The sequence below is a fragment of the Mercenaria mercenaria genome, chromosome 19 (genome assembly GCF_021730395.1).
Source record: "Mercenaria mercenaria strain notata chromosome 19, MADL_Memer_1, whole genome shotgun sequence".
In the NCBI taxonomy this organism is placed as follows: Eukaryota; Metazoa; Mollusca; class Bivalvia; order Venerida; family Veneridae; genus Mercenaria; species Mercenaria mercenaria.
This window is the reverse complement of record NC_069379.1, coordinates 31785189-31803180: the sequence shown is the minus strand read 5'-3', so window position 1 is coordinate 31803180 and position 17992 is coordinate 31785189. Positions and strand designations below refer to the sequence as shown.

The 17992-nt window shown below is 31.2% G+C and overlaps 1 protein-coding gene across 1 annotated transcript; it reads right to left on the bottom strand.

Moving 5' to 3' along the window:
* Positions 1-6237: 6237 nt before the first annotated feature.
* On the bottom strand, positions 6238-13792 carry LOC123542719 (transcription intermediary factor 1-alpha-like). The gene is made up of 3 exons (XM_045328682.2): positions 12686-13792; positions 10704-10765; positions 6238-6582 (listed from the first exon to the last, which is right to left on the bottom strand). The coding sequence occupies exons 1-3, from the start codon at positions 13653-13655 to the stop codon at positions 6457-6459; spliced, it is 1158 nt and encodes a 385-aa protein (XP_045184617.2). The 5' UTR covers positions 13656-13792; the 3' UTR covers positions 6238-6456.
* Between the last annotated feature and the right edge of the window lie 4200 nt (positions 13793-17992).

Sequence of the window (17992 nt, the reverse complement as noted above, 5' to 3'; positions counted from 1 at the left end):
ATTTAGAACAAGAAATCATAGGTTACCAACAGAAACGGGAAACTGGACAAGAATACCATTAAATGAACGTTTATGTAATTCATGTAGAAACAAAATCGGGGACGAATTTCGCTACCTTTTCGAATGTGATCAATTTACAAATGAAAGAAGACAATATATTAAACCTATTTATTATAGACGACCAAACATGTTTAAATTGGAAAAACTTATTTGTACCAAGAATAACTCAGAATTTCAGAAATTGTGTAAGTTTGTCATGATAATATTGCGGGATATAAGAATGTAGCTAAATATATTCATTTTTTCTGTATTCGGTATTATTTGATACATTATTTTCTTAAAATGTTGAAAATGTCCGATTTTTTATAAATGAAAACCACATATAAATGTATAAATGTGATTTTGTATTGCAGCCTCGTTTACATGTATTATTGTTGTAAATACCTCATATTGCATGTTTTGTACATGTTTGAGAGAGTAAAAGAGATGTTCTGTTCTGTTCTGTTCTGTTCTGCAAATCAGTTCACACATTTATTTATTTATTTATTTATTTAATTTCATCTCATTTAATTTTCAACTCAATGAAATCAGTTTCATTTCACGTAAAAAATGATTTTTGTTAATCTTGATGGTAAATTCAGTTCGAAGAAAAATATATACAATTTATCTAATGAGTAATTTCGTTACACAGATTTATAATTTGTGACATATTTATGCATTAATATATATAATACATATTTATGAAATTGGTACGTTACATATCTGTTTAAACAAAATATTTTACCATATCCCAAATAACTTTCGACTTTTTAAAACAAATAATTATTATACATTTGAAACTCGTATTGTCAACATTATATTACATTTATCTTCTTTACCATATATTACCGCTTATTTTTTCTTAATAATTAGAAATATTTTACAAGCGGTATAATTATGGCAAGATCTTAGCTGTTTTAACCACAACTTCTTTTTAAAACACTTTCGACATAGACACTTCAAATAAAATATGAAATCGCATAGTTATATTTTCTATTTCCATTGCAATATTTGGTAACGTACTGTCGATAACGTAAAGTACATGCTTATAAGTGTCAATTTTACATGACAAATATAAATCTGTATATGCTTTCTTTATATATTGATAGATTGTGTAGCGAGTAAATTATTTATGGTTAAGTCTAGTGCCAGTCAGTATTTTCTAGAAATTATAAATGGTAACGTATAAAGTAGGCTGTAACGTAGAAAGAACCCAAATACCAGATGGTAGAATTTCTGAAATGATAGTTTATATAACATGCTTAAAGAAAATCATAGCGAAGAAGTATCCCTAGAGGGGGGAGGGGGTGGGGGTTATTGTCAGCTTAAGGTCTATGATGTCCATTATGAAGCCAGATTGCCACACGATGTCCGTTACATTACTTCTCGGGTAAATTAAATCCAGCATAATAGTTATTTGAATATGTCAATGAGCATCTCAAAATGAAAACAATCAAGGTCTTCTTGTGATGTATCGTCCAATTTACCAAGGTTCATCGATCAGATGCTTCAGTATTTATCCACTCGGGCTAAGACCCTCGTTGTTCAATTCCTACGCAACTGAACTTTGAACAGTGGTTAATTAGACGATAAACCACTCGAAGGCCTTGATATTTTGTTAATTTAATCATCATAATGAAATTATGTTGACGTCACGTCGACTTGATATTTAGCGTCATGTACGCATCGTAGTTTGGCGTTTTCAAATTTCATAAAGTATTTTACTTAATAACATGTTTTAAACGAAATGTCACATTACACAAATGTGTTGATTTAATTTACACACTTGCTGAGTTAATAATCCGCTTTGCCAAAGAATTCGTAATTATTTTCGCCTAAAATGAACTCTGCCGCAAGACGTATTACCATTTACGGTCCAGGCGGGTATAAACAAAGACCTACTATTAGCGTCAAGCTTGCGCGAAGAAACAGTTCAAACATATTTGATATATATATTTTTTTTACAATAAAGAACATATTAGAATCGTAACAATAGCAAATCTATACAACCAGGCAGTTATACGCCCTCGCGAAATTATGACGCCAGACGTGTAACCGCATATCGTGTATAAACAGTGTTAAAACACTGTTTTGCCATGAATTATTTCTTAATTTATGCTAAAAATATCAAAATAGAAAAGCTGATATCAACAAATCTACAGTTTATATTTATCACTCAAATGTGTTCTTGTAACAAGCATTGAATATGACCGTCTAAACAATCTTTATGAAGTGATAACTAAGAGATATAATACATTCATACAAAGATTCAACAAATGTATTTAACTATATGTGACCATGACTGAGAAAATGGGTCCAGATGAGAAATTTTGACATTTTCAGGTTTTTGCAAATTTAGAAAGTATATTCATTAAGAAATAGATCCTGAAAATTTCAGATGAAAATCTTCAAAATTGTCAATTTTATAACAGATTTTGTAACATAGATATTAAAAATGAAAACAGTACATTTCAGTTATCCTTTCTTTCTAGTTTATTTCTCACATACTGGTAATGGCTAACAATTCTGAAATAAATATATCTTTTGTTACAATTGCATGATATAAATAAGATCCCTTCTTAATACACAAAATGATAATCAATTAAAATCTACAACAATTTCTATAAAAATATTTCTAAAATTGTGTTACCATGGCAACAAATATATTAAAATCCCTTTTCTATGATAAAACTTAAAAAAAATATCATGTTCGCTTGAAATAAGGATTTTAGAAAGCAAAATATCTTAAGGCATATGTATTTACAAAAATAAACTGAAAATTTCCCATGAAAATATTAAGAATGTTTGGTTTTATGACAGTTTTTGTAACATGGGTAATAACCACAAGAATAAGACAGATTTGTCATTGTTTCTTCATAACTTGTCTTTTACATGCTGGTAATAAATGACTACATTGGAAAAAAAGAACCTTCTATTACTATGAAATTTTATTTTTGTGATGCTTACTTAAAACAGAAAAATACAGCTAATTTAAATCTTTCATATTTTCTATGAAAACATTATTCAGATTGCGTTACCATGGCAAAATATGCAATAAATTGCTTTTTCTACAATAGTACTTAAAGATAAAAGCTTAATTTAAAATAATGTTTCTTATATGTTGAATATTTAGCGGTTTATGTATTCAAAAGTAAAATTTGAAAATTTTATGTGAAAATATCAAAAATGTTTGGTTTTATGACAGATTTCGTAACACGGGAAATAACCACAAGAATAAACTATTTCAGTCGTTGTTTCTTCAGTTTGTGTTTTCACTTATTGGTAATCACTGGCTATTTTTAAATAAATGAATCTTCTTTTACAAAGAATATTTAGATATTCCCTTAAAGTGCAAACATCTAGCTGGCTAAAGTCCTTCACATTTTCTATAAGAAACATTATTAAATTATGTTAACATGGCAACATATGCATTTCATTCTGTTTTCTACAATAATACTTTAAAAACGAGCTAAGTTTGGAAAAAGTGTTTCAGATAACTTGAATATTATAAAGTGGTATGTATTCAAAAATATTATCTCAAAATACCATGTTAAAAAAATAAAATGTTTTGTTTTATGACAGTGTTTGTAACATGAGTAATAACTATAAGAATAAGACATTTCTGTCATTGTTTCTTCATAACTTGCCTTTTACCTGCTGGTAATAAATTACTATTTTGAAATAAATGAAACATATATTACTATTGATTTTTTATTGTTTATGCTTATCTAGAATACTAGAAAGTACAGCTAATTAAAATTTTCCATATTTTCTAAGAAAATTGTGTTACCATGGCGACATATGTTTTAAATTCCCTTTTCCTACAATAATATTTAAAAACAAGAGCTTATTTTAAAAAGTATTTCTAATAAGTTAAATATTTGAAAGTACAAGTATTCAGGAAAGAAATCTGAAAATTTCACATAAAAACTTTAAAACAGTCATGTTCTGTAACAAAAGTAGTTATCGTAAGAATAAACATTTCAGTCATCCCTTTCCTCATAATCTGTTTTTTCACTGGCTAGTTACAATGTATAACTGACAATACTGAAGAAAGTGAACATTCTTTTACCATTACATTATATACTGTAGATCCCTTATTGGCAGAAATCACAAATGATGTAAGTATGCATATGGTAGAAATTAGAGCAGATAAAGTTTTATACAAAGAATAATCACAGTGAAAGTATAAACAGACGACGCGACATGTATCAACGCTATCTTAATGCAAAATGGTTAAATAATTTCTTTTTATAAGCCATATTCCAAAAAATGTGCCTCTATTTATACATTTGTATTTTTTGCTTTCAAGCATTACGATGTGGCTTGGTAGATGCTCGTCATTTATTACTTTGCGTCTCTGGTCAATTGTATGCGTGCAAAACGCAGACCTAAAATAATCATTGCATGTTTGCAGATTAATGGCAGATTTTCGTGTTTATATAATTGACATTGCGCAATGTATGAATTGCACGTCAATTGCGTAATGTCTATAATTTACAATGGAATATATTTTTGCATGTCCGTTTTCTTAGATACACATATGCCATGAAGAAATATCTTTTTTTGAAGTCAAAAAGTTTATGCAGTGTCTTTATGCAGTGGCTATAAAACATTAATGAGATGGCATTTGTACTTTTAATCATTAATTTCCACGGAATTACCAATTAAAGAATTAAGTAAGGCTACTGAGGCTTCTTGCACTCATACAAATTAGAAAAATCTGAATACCAGACTTAATACTTATTAAAGTTTTCATTCTTGATACAAAATACATATTGATAGAATTAATCTGAATACTATAAGTATATGAAACCAATACTTTGCATGCATAGATAAGCTATGTGCTAAATAAATCACACAATTTCATCAGATTGCACTACATACTAGTATGTAATACATTACAAGAGGAACATCATGTAATAGATTTACTGTCATTTGATACTTTATTGACATTATCAACGCACAATAATTATTATAGACTTTGTTTAAAGCCAACTTTCTAGAAAATCATATTCATTATAAAGATGTTATTGGATATGGATGAAAAAAAAAACAAGTGACGCAAATAACATTTTTAAACATTTTAAATATTATGCGACTATACCTAGAATGTAAAATTTGCGTTTAAAGTGTCCTGTTAAAAAATCTGAAACAATCCAAAAGCAATTAATCCAAAACAGAAATCGTATGCAGATTTTTATTAAACTCGGCATATCATTTGTCGCCGTTAAAACGCCCAAAAAGAGCGCTTTAACATTTTTTTATTGTTTTATACGAAAACCCGCAATGGTATAATAGAAACGTAACTATACTTAATGCACACACACACACACTGAATCAATTATTATGCGCAGACTAAATATCTAGACATCCACTCAGATGTTACTCTTAGGGACGTGTAATCTCATTTATATAAATACTGGAAGAGCACGGTTACGGGTTGACGTCACGTCGACCCTCTGTATTTGATATTAAGCATGTGCCAGGAAATAAATTTCTCTATTCCATCTTCTTGTTTAGTCAAACGTAAGGTACATAGCGAATCCATGTCATAAAACATCTAAATAATACAAAACGGTTATATGCATAAATAATGATTTGCTCGGGTTATCCCTCTTGTGAAATTATCCCGAAGGAATATAAACTTATAGATGTATTATTTAGATGTATTTAAACATGGTTCTACTATGTATCATTTCTCAATTAAGGATGGACTAACTGTAGTAAACCCTTTGTATATATAATACATTGTATGAAAGAGAATGTATGTACAGTCCATAAAATAAATAAACGTGTTTGTAAACATAGACGAATCTAAACGGAAGGGAAATAAGCATTTTATAAAAAATACTTCGATGGCAAAATACAATACATATCGTAGCCCTGACCAACCTATAAACCGGGCCAGTCTATTTTATTTATAAGTGCAACAACACAGTTGACAATTTAAACGAACTGTATATAAACATCTGCTTGTTCAAAACTTAAAGGAGGAAAACTTAAAGGAGGACGAAATTTTTTTTGAAAATTTCTACCCTTTGAAGCCAAATTGGTAGCCTAAGGAAAATAACTGTAGCAATTACTTACATGTGAAAAAAGAAAAGAAAAATACATTCAACACATATGCTTATATATAAATACAGTTACCATTATTGTGTTCAATATATATATATATATATATATATGTGTGTGTGTGTGTGTGTGTGCGTGCGTGTGTGTGTGTGTGTGTAAGTAGCGTTTTAAGAGAACATCGTCAGTTTTATAAACCTACTCTAGACTAAGGCATGAATTTAAGATAACACATCATGTCCAAATGCCTTATGTATGTATTTCAATATATATTTCCAAGATAAAATTTTGTCTAAAATATTTCCATCCAAATTATATACATTAATTGGACAGAGTTTAACTTCTTTAGATGAGCTTGATTCCCGTTCCTACTCTGTAACCAGATCGTATTATCCCTGTATCCCACTTCACGTCGACAGTTCCATCTGGATGTACTGCTGTTACAGTACCTGTCATGGCGCCATAAATGAACTAAATTGAAAAGAAGGTTACGTTAAAAACACGGGTTGATTATAATATCCATTCATGACAAGGTATTGATGTTATTCTATTATGTGTATTGATTTCGCATTTGCAGTAATTACTCATCAGTCTTATAAAAGAAACATAATAAAAAGGTCGCTTTATTAATACGATGTATATCCTTTAACAATATGAAACATCAGTCAAATATTTATGAACTGCATCTGGAATTAAATAGGTTGTTTCGATACACATCTCACATCTAGTAAAGATATGACAAATTGTTATAACTAAATGAACATTGAAAGCAAATTCCCAACACACTTGTTCCTTTGGTCGCCATGGTTGCAACTAAGGAACACAACAGTTTTTCGTACATTTTACAAGGGGGTATTTAAATTTTTTCAGACAAATGCGCTTCCATAGAAACAGTTTAATTGACTTCAGTGGGGTTTCAATAGCAATGTCCACTGACAATTTCAACACATTTTGTAGACACTGTAAATAAAAAATTGAAACTGGATTATTTTTAACATTTAGACTCCAAATATACACTGCTTAGTTCCTTAAAATGTCGTGTGCTATTTTCTAAAAGAGATATTTACTCCAAATATACACTGCTTAGTTCCTTAAAATGTTGTGTACTATTTTCTAAAAGAGATATTTACTCCAAATATACACTGCTTAGTTCCTTAAAATGTTGTGTGCTATTTTCTAAAAGAGATATTTACTCCAAATATACACTGCTTAGTTCCTTAAAATGTTGTGTGCTATTTTCTAAAAGAGATATTTACTCAGAAAATTTAGTCCTCATAACATGTTTGAAAATAGAATAGACAACTCATGGAAAACTATCTCATCAAATGTGCTGATACAAAAATGAGCATGCCATGGGTATTTTTCTGGGATACCCTCATTAAAGTCTGTTTCTTAATTTCATTCAGACAGGGAATGTAAACAAATTCATAAAACTACTACTTAACAGAACAAGGGCATCAAACATCTTATATATTTACCTTCAATACGGGTACACGTGTAAGTCATACTTGTATGTAATAAACCAACATGTAAAACAATTGATTAACTAATAAAAGAATGAAGACTATTAACTTCACAATATTTTAGTACCTCCCTTCATTATATTTATCATATACCTTCAACACAATTTTATAATGGATTACCTCACTATATCATTTAAGCTTTCTTAGATTGTAATTTAATCAGTCAGTATGTTAACCTTTATTTTCATACAAATAAATATATAGTTTTAATCTATGGTAAGAAGAAAAGCATATATTATATTTTCGAATACCATAGAAACATTTATCACACATTAATGCAAGGTATACACCAAAAAAAAAAAAAAATGTTGAGCATTGTTTTCAATGATTTCTTAACATTGCATATATAAAAGATATATAGAAATACCACTGATGCCATTTTATAGTTCATTTTAAAGTACTTTAACTGTGCAAATATTTCGTTTTAAATCTGCAAATTTAATTTGGGAGAAAAGGGTTGGAACCCTATTTATTTCTTTAATTTAAAGAATAACGCTATATGAACTATCTTTCAAAGTCAAATACACACTTAGGCAAGTAAGCATGCGGATAAGAATGCATTCTTTCATTGTATTTCCATGTCTGACTTACATAGTTACTTCTAGATTTCAATTTACCATTTGTAATCATGTTGCCTGCTAAACATATAACATTTAGGAAATACTGTCTCTCACCGACCAGGAGATAGTCTGCTTTATTTCTTCACAAATAATCAAACAAGTCCTGATTTCTGAGCTATTATTACCTCGACTATTCGAAGAATAGTCTAGCTATTCTATTTTACATACCTTTACGTATCACAACTTGGATAAAGTTTTGCATGCAAGTACATATAACTATCATTTAAAGGCATATAGTTTTAAAACTTGTTTTCTTTTTCTAGGCAAATAACCAACCTTACATTTGTCTTGGAGTCATAAACTAGGTGACAGCATCAAGAGCAATAACTCTGACATGCATTTTGGCCAAATTAGTCCCCATTTTCGACTTAGAAAATTCTGGTTAAATTTTGTGTGCAAGTACATATAGCTATCGTTTAAAGGCATAAAGTTTTGAAACATTTTTTTATTTTTTATTTTTTGGAATCAATTACCGACCTCACTGGGTTAAGCCCCATAACTCTGTCATGTATTTTGGCCAAGTTTTACATGCAAGTTATTATCTCCAAAACTGTGGTCATAAAACTAGGTAATAGCATCAAGAATCAGAACTCAGACATGCATTTTGGCCAATTTATGTCCCTTCTCGGACTTAGAAAATCTTCGCAAACGTTTTGCATTCAAGTAAATACAGCTGTTACTTAAAGGCATAAATTCTAGTTAAAGTTTTGTGTGCAGGTACATATAGCTATCGTTTAAAGGCATAAAGCTTTGAAACTTTTTTTTTCTTTTTTATTTTTGGGGTCATTTACTGACCTCACTGGGTTAAGCCCCTTAACTCTATTATGTACTTTGGCCAAACTATGCCTCCCTTTGGACTTGAATCAGAACTCAGACATGCATTTTGACCAATTTATATCCCTTTTTGGACTTAGAAAATCTTTGCAAAAGTTTTACATTCAAGTACATATAGCTGTTACTTAAAGGCATATAGCTCAGTAACATATTTGTTTCTTTTCTATGTCAACTCTGACAAATATTTTTGGCAAAAAATGCCTCCTTCTGGACTTCTGAAAATCCTGGTTAAAGTTTTGCATGCAAGTTACTGTCTCAAAACCAAATACAGATATTAGATTGAAACTTTATTTATTTTCACGGTTATAAAGCTAGGAGATAGCATCAAGAGCCATATTTCTGACATGCATTTTGACCAAATTATGCCCCCTTTTAGACATGAAAAGTTCTGGTTAAAGTTTTGCATGCAAGTACATATAGCTATCATTCAAAAAGCAAATAGCTTTGAAACTCATTTCCTGATTTGAACAATCTTGTTGAAGGACAACTATACGATAATCAGGGTTTCGATTAAAAACTTGATAAAAGGTCATTTTTGTTTCTTTTCTCTTTTTTAAGTGCAGAGAGCAAGATCGTCAGAAATAGCATTATCGAGGCAAAATAAATTTGTTTCGAACTGTAAGTATAACATTACTTTTGTCTGGTGTTTACGATGTGTAATCCCTTTCTTATAAAACATGTATTTATCATTAAGCCCTTTCCTTATACAAGGTGTGCGTTTTTCGGTAGAGTTTTAATAAGCATGAATACCAGAATATATTTTAATTCTATAGTGCTAATACATTTCGGAAGATACGAATGCTCTGGCATTTATATGATGGATTCTAAAGAATTATATGGCAGTTATAAACATCTCGTACGTAGGACATCTTATCTCATGCACGCTACATCTTATCCCATGCACATGATATCTTGTCTTGAGCGCGTGAGCGAACCTGATGTCCGGAGCCGAGCCAGATAAACTTTCTCCATCTTAGGCACTAACCTATTATTCTATTTATCTTGTCATTACTTCATTTTCCGATATTTGGCAATTTATTTTAAAAAAATAAATTGTGCGACAACCGCTTTAATGACGTCATATTCGTAATGACGTCACTTATATAATGATGTGATTACCGGCAAAATCGCATTAACTTCTTCGTTTTTGAATAAAAACTCATTATTTGACCACTCATTTTCTTAGTTCGGACATTTCCAACACAATGATGATGGTTTCGTTGCAAAATATCTTATGACAACAATGTCGATCATAAGGCCACATGATCAACTGCCCGTATATCACTGGTCACATGATCAACTGACGGTATATCAAGAAAGATATACGGCACACTGATATCGGGTCGAAAATACTGCAAGTGACAGGATAATATATAGTACTCGAAAATGCAGCTCTCTGATTGGTCAGTTAGATCCCCTAATGTACATTGATGTCATGATCAAGTTATGAATTATGAAAACGGTGAAGTGTTAAGTTGTAGAATATAGTAAGTCGAACTTTTTAAATGTTTCTTATTGACGTTTTGATATTTAGTCAGTAAATTAAACTTCGGACTGACGTAGCATTGTCCTTAAATTATTGTTACACTCAATCAAAAAGAAAAATGATATTTACACTCCGAAATCCCTCTGTTGCTTGTACACGGGCACCGACAAAAACAGGTGGCGGACTCACACCTAAAAATATAAATGAAACTTTATGCGTCCGTGTTTAAACAAACCTTGGTACATACATTAAGTTCCAAACCAGGGTTGTAAATAATTACTTGGAAAAGTAATGCATTAAATTAGCATTACTTAGAAACAAATTCAGCATTAATTTAACGTTAGCATTACTCATTTTTTGTCCAAATAATTCATTAAATTAGCATTACATATGGTACATTGGCATTAGCATTAGCATTACTTTTTGTGAATCAGTGCATGTTATAATCACATAGATTTGTTTGTTTTTCATTTAATTTTTAGTTGTTTATTTCAAATCAGCAACACATGACTTTATCACATTTACCATTTGTAATGAACTAATCTACCAACTAGGGATTATATATAATTTGTATGAAATACTTGAAATGATCCAACAACACCATAATAAACACAGCATTTAAATTCTACAGTACAATGTATTTTGTATGTGTCTATTCTCCAGTGCTTCATATTGTTAATGTATAATAGTTGATCACTGTTGCGTTTTATGAACATGAGTTGCTCAAAGATTTGAGTGTTTAGTCTGCTTAACAGTATTTACCCCTAGGTAATCTATAGTTAAATACTATGATGTTCTTGTATTATATCTGATTTTTTCTTTTAACATTACCATTACTTTATAAAAACAACACTTATATTGAAAGTCAAGTACCTATTCAATGACTCCCTAACACCCTATTTGACATGACATGTTAAAGCTAGCTGCCTTAAGGTTTTTAACATCACTATCAGTGGCATACTGTTAATTCATGAAAAGGTGCCAAAAGAGAACAATATATTCTGTTTTTGATATTTTGGTTGACAAAACTAATTATATCACACTTTAATGGTTATTATAAATTTGCACTTTGGAACTGTCCCAGGTTTTAAATGTATAGTTCAGTGCATTAATTTGCATTAGATACATTATGAATGATCTTGATTATTTAATTGGTTACAGACAAATAATGCTAGTGTTTTAAGTAAAATTGTATGTTCAAAATTATTCATAACCAGATTGCCCATATATGATTTAAATTTATCAGTATTTAGGCATAATGTTGTGCATACCTGAGCATTTGGACTGTGTTTATGTCCTTCTCTTTGCTGTTTGTGGTATATCTCTGGACCTGATCTGATTCACACCAAGTTAACCTGAACCTGGGATTTCCAGTAATACAAAAGTAGTGTCTATGTAATGCTAAGTAACTTTCTACTTTGGCATTAAATTAGCATTATCTATAATGCTATGATTGTTGCATTAATTATTACCTGCCGTTATTTGTAAAAAAAATGCATTATTAATGCATTAGCATTACTACAACCCTGTTCAAAACACATGTTTTAATTACGTTCTACGAAAACAGAAGAGCAAAGGGATTTTATAATGCGGTTATCTTGCAATGAAAAGCAACGTTGCCTATGTCATATGGGTTTACTTCACATATTTGTACGTACACCTCTGTGAGTGAAACGCATTCAAGGAACGAAATTATTCCTATAAGATTTAGATCTTGACATTTTGTACATTTCCTATCTTGCTTTCTTATCACAACAAGAAACTACATAGAAGCTGTTAGAGGTCTGATTCATGATTACAACTGAGGAAATGATAAAAAAGAGCTTAGATAGGAGGCTAAAGTGGCATGGTGCTATTTTACAATATCACATCAAAATGACAAAATATCGTGACAAACGTGGCTATTTGTCAACTAAAACAATGTATCACATGTTTTGTCAGATATGAATATGATTGCGAAGTCACTGAATATATATAATTAATATTGATAGCATACAACTTCGTAAAAATAAATTGCTATATGACATAACATGTTTGTTTGCTTTCTATGATCTGCAAAGTAGAGAATTGACAATAAACACAAGTTACAATAAAAGATATCGTTATTTTACCAGTGTCTGTATCTGTTTCCTGCTGCACTGGCTTCTTTGGATCCTTGAATGTTAATGTATCAACGTTCATTTCCAAATTTGTGATTTCATCATGCTTAGGTTCATTTATATTCCAAATATTCAGTTTGCCAAGTTTTTCTCTTAATTTTATGATACTGGACAAGTGTTGGTTAGGAGCAAATTCATAACCTTTGACTTCGCATACTGATTGTACAGTTTTTGACAGCTCATGTTCAATTTCCAGAACACTTACTTTGCTACGTACTGTTTGTATGAACAGTACATTTCCTGTATGGACAGTCGGGTCAAGTTTCTGCTTTAATCCTTCACATTTAGATGTACAATTTGCACATTCGTTGTCTAGCTTATCAAGGAGTTTGTCGTTGTCGGACATAAGTTGTTTCATTTCAGATATTATATCTGCTTCTGCCTTATCCAAATAAATATTGATATCTGCTCTAAACTTCCTTATCTTAGTTAGCACTTCTTCGTGCATCCCTTTACAGTCCTTACGGATCTTCTGAACGTTCTCATAGGTTGCTCTATTCTCACGCTCCAGTTGTTCAATTTTCCTCTTCAAGCTTATAAAATCTATGGTTTCCCGAACGTTTTTCGATAAGTTCTTTATGTATTCGGGTTTACATGTACTATGTTCCAATACAATGCATTCACCACAACCAACAATTTCGTGTTTACGACAGTAGAATTTGATTGCCTCATTATCGTGCTGTTTACATTTCTCTACTTCTTTTGCACATTTCCTTGCATCAATATCTTGGTCATTCATATCAATCAATTGATGATTTCTATTCCATTTACCCTTCAGATGATGCCGGAAGCAGGTGTTGCACATATATTCCTCACAATCCCGACATAATCCATTTGCTTTTGTTGAAACATTTTCAAATTGACAATTTTCACAACATCTTAAATCATGTCTTGCTTCAGCTAATTTACCAGAGACCTCCATTTCAAACGATGCTCGATCACCGGTTTAATCTAAACCTCTGAATTAAGATTTCATAAGATTTAAGTTGATTGAATTATATATTGACTTCCTTATTTAACAAAGTAAATACCTTAGAGAGAACGAGTTTCGTCAAAATTATAAATGCATGTAAATATAAATGCTGTATCAAATTTCATTGACATTAAACTGTTCACGGTCGAAAAGTTTGCTGTATTATAGTTTTGTAACGATCTAAAGTTATGGTAGTGTAAAGTATTGATCGATTGTATTCAATTGTAAATGTCTGCAATGATTTTATTGTTTATGCGTGCTTTCGTAAAAACGTTTTTTTTTTTAAACTGTTTAAAGAAAAAACTTTTTATGGTTGAAGTATGAAAAATATATTCTCTCTTGATCTGTATATCTGTATATTTTTGTTCATACTATGAAGGTAAATTTTAAGTTTTATCAAATCTATTTAGCAATACTGGAGATACAGCAAGAGTGCATCGCAAATTAGACAGGAAATTCTATTCATAAAAAGATGGCATAACTCAGAAGAGACTGGTACCTGCATTATCAAACGTTTGTTATATGATGTGATTAACGATGTGGAACAATCATATTTTAAGTTCTATTAAATCCAGTTAGTAACAACACAGATATAAAAAGCATAAATATTGAACTGAAAGTCTGAGTAAAGAGAGAAAATAAAATATTTGCACCAGAGTTACTGACCTTGTGTCATATGATGAAGATGGTGTTCTGAAAGAACTATATTAAGTTTAAATCAAAGTCATTAATTAATGCCAAAATGTAGTAAAATTGCACCACAATTAATCTGAAAATTTAAGTAAGAAGGGGACATAATTCATAAAATATTAATGCAAGTGTTATGGCTTTTGTATCATATAACATGGTTGATGATGTGGTATAGCTATTTTAAGTCAAATCCGTTTGGAAATAACAGAGATCAAGTCAACGTTCATCAAAACGTTGACCTGAAATGTTAGAAGAAAATGAGGATAATTAAAAGATAGTTTGCAAGAGTTATTGTCCTTTTGTCATATCATGTTGTGATACAATTGTTTCAAGTTTGGATCAAATCTGTTTGATAATAACAGGAATAGAGTTAAAGTGCTTAAAATTATGACTGAAAAAATTAAGTAAAAGGAGGATAACTCTTATAAATACGGTCCTTATATCAAATAATGTAAGCGATGATGACGAACAATTATTTTAAGTTTGAATCAAATCCCTTTTAATATAACAGAGATATAATGAAAATGCATCAAAATTAGCATAAATTCTTAGTAAAAAGGGGCATAATTCGTAACAAATTGATGCCAGAGTTATGGACCTTGTGTCATATGATGTGGGTGATAATGTGGGACAATATTTTAAGTTTTAATCAAAATCAGTCAGTTATAACTGATATAAAGTAAAAATGCACCAAAACTTTAACCTGAAATTCTAAGTAAAAAGGGAGGATAATTCATGAAATATTGATGCAAGAGTTATGACCCTTATGCCATATGATGTGCGTGATGATGAGGAATAACTACTTTATGTTTGAAGCAAATCCATCAAGTATTTACAAAGATAAAGAGAAAGTGCATCAAAACTTTAACCAAGGTGGGGACGCGGAAAGACGCCGCCGCCGGGTCGAGTAGAATATAGCTCTCCATAATTTGTATAGTCGAGCTAAAAATACTTACGAACATTTGTCCGCAACGGAGTACAGTGTATACACAATACGATGCACCCACCTCCTCAATAAAGAATGTTTCAACACCGCATATATAGGAGACCTGCACATAGATGACATTTCAACGGGTTCCAAATCCGCATACTCTATTAAGTGGCTATCAATATTGAGAACCTTTGTCTCAATTACTAGTTTCATTTTCTTTCTGTAATAGCCACAGACGACCGCCGAACAGAAGATATTTTGCAAACTTTCTAATTCATTTGAAATACAGAAGACGGCCGTAACACACCTCCACTTGGAGGAAGTCATCATTTACCATATAATAACAAAACAAAAAATGATACAGCAATTCTATGCTAATTATAAACTGTTTAGTATACTAATACAGTATACAAACACCGTCAGTTCTCCGTAACGATTTAATATTAAAAAATGGCGTTGAAACCAAAACAAATAAAAAACAAGCAGTTTACAAATAATATGACATTGTATGGTAGACTATTTGCCCATCAATATTTACGATATTAATAGTAAAAATTTCGTGCACTATTTACCATCCTTAATTCAGTTTACAATTAGTATTTTACTTATAGTGGCAAAATCGTGGGGTCGTACGTTCTCCGTGCCTATTTGATAAATAACTCTGTGTCTGAAATCACTAGTCCTCCACCTCTGATTAATATGCGGAAGTTGGCAGTTACTTGCGGAGAACAGGTTTGTTCTAGTACAGAATCCAGAAAAAATGGTTAGGTTAATTGCTCGCCGTTACATGACTGAAGTACGGCGTTGAACCCAAAACAAACAAACAAACAAAAGATTTACTGGTCAGTCTTATTTTAGTGTTGTTTTGAATTTCCTTCAAAATTTAATTTGATGGAGAAATCATACTGTTTCGTGGGCACAGAATTTCATGGTTTTGGACCAAATATTGTTTCTTGGGCATAAACTGTCGTTGTGTTGGACCAAACAGATTTTCGTGGGCACAAAATGTTGTGTTATTGGATCAAATAGTGGTCACAAAAACGGAAGAAAAAACAGTTCTTTTTTCTCCCATTTTGATAGTTCCACTCAAATCATACCTCTAAGATTTTGAAGACAAACATTGGAGAAGTTTTTTCTACCCTGTGTTTAGTTTTAATCCCATTATTTTTTCCCTTTTCCCTTTCACAAAAAAAACGGAGAAAAAGCTACCTATTTGTTTTTTGTTTTTGTTTTTTTGTCACCCTTGGTTAGTATTCCAACTTTAAGTACACAAAAATGGGAGGAGGGCAGACATAAGTCTGGTGTAGCTAAGCTTAAAGTCTGAGAACCGCCTAAATCATACTCAAATAGTATCTCTCCAGTATAAATACGTTTATGTTTAATATGCAAGTCGGAATTTTGAAGTTTATTTCTATAAATGTCACACTTATATGACTCTTTATTTTCAAAAACGTTATTTCATGCGATCACATATCCTTGAATTCCAATGGAATGCTTTCAATCAAATACAGAATTCATAAGATTTATCTACAGAATGTGTTGATCTAATCTTTTTGAAATATGTCCTTCAAACATTATTGTGTGTCTTTCGTGGAAAAAAAACAAAGAAAAATATCAAACAGGGAATGCCACGCACCAAAAACGTAGCCTCCTCAAACGAAACCCCCAGCCGCAACGCGTGCACCACACACACACACACACAAAGCATACATGTAAACGCAACCAATCGGGGATGAAGCTATAAACCACCAAATGGGAACTTCTTTATTACGGGAGCTACCAGTTAACATATTTCTAACAACTCTTTTTCTTATGATCTTAAATTATCCAAGGCTTTAGATTAAAGCTATCTTCAATTATAAGCAATGATATTTTTCACATTCAGAGCGGGAATTTTGTGTTTAAAAACCCAAATGGGGTGAATGTGTAAAAAAAACCGGGTGTTTTTGTATAGACAAAAATTTTGGAATTGGTTTGTTTCAAAAAAAGGGGAGGTTATGTATAGACAAAGGGAGGAAAAGTGTATAACAAACCGGGTACGTTTTGTAATTTTGGGAAACGAGGAACTATTTTAAAAAGGGTAAAATCCCGGAAGCCCCTTTTTTTCATATAATATATGGGAAAGACAACCGAGGGCCTTAATTTTGATTATGGGTTTTACCCGCCTTTTTTAAACACTGTTTCAGTTATGGGGGGGGGTGGTTATTTTACCCAACAATCGTTCCTGAAAGATCAAATACTAGTACTCAAACTGCCTCTTTCTTTACAAAAAGAGACGGTCGGTAGAAAGGGGATTAAACCCCTTTTCCCCCTTAATCAGTGAGTATTTACGGTGTTTTTTAATCAGCGACTCAAACCCACCCAAAAACCAGAGGGGGTTCAGACAATAGAGGAAATTTCTATTTTCTTTTATGTAGAACATGTAGCTCGGGGGTTCGACATTAAATCAAAAAATTGTCCAGGTCAAATGTTAACATTAAAATATTTTTTTATGACAAGACTGGAAAAATTAAGAAAAAACCCAACAAAAGATCCCGAACATAATCCCCCAAAACGTTTGGGTTTTTATCAGTTTGTGTTTTAACCCTTTCCTTGCCTCCCGGGAAACTTTTGAACTTCGATATTATAAGTTTCCCTTCACTGGTTGTGGGGGTTTGCTAATGGA

Coding starts and splice junctions, on each gene's coding strand:
- LOC123542719 (XM_045328682.2), bottom strand. CDS start 13,655: ATGGAGGTCTCTGGTAAATTAGCTGAAGCAAGACATGATTTAAGATGT. Junction 10,766..12,685: donor GGAAACAGATACAGACACTG/GTAAAATAACGA, acceptor TTATATTTTTAG/GTGTGAGTCCGCCACCTGTT. Junction 6,583..10,703: donor CAACAGAGGGATTTCGGAGT/GTAAATATCATT, acceptor TTTTCAATTTAG/TTCATTTATGGCGCCATGAC.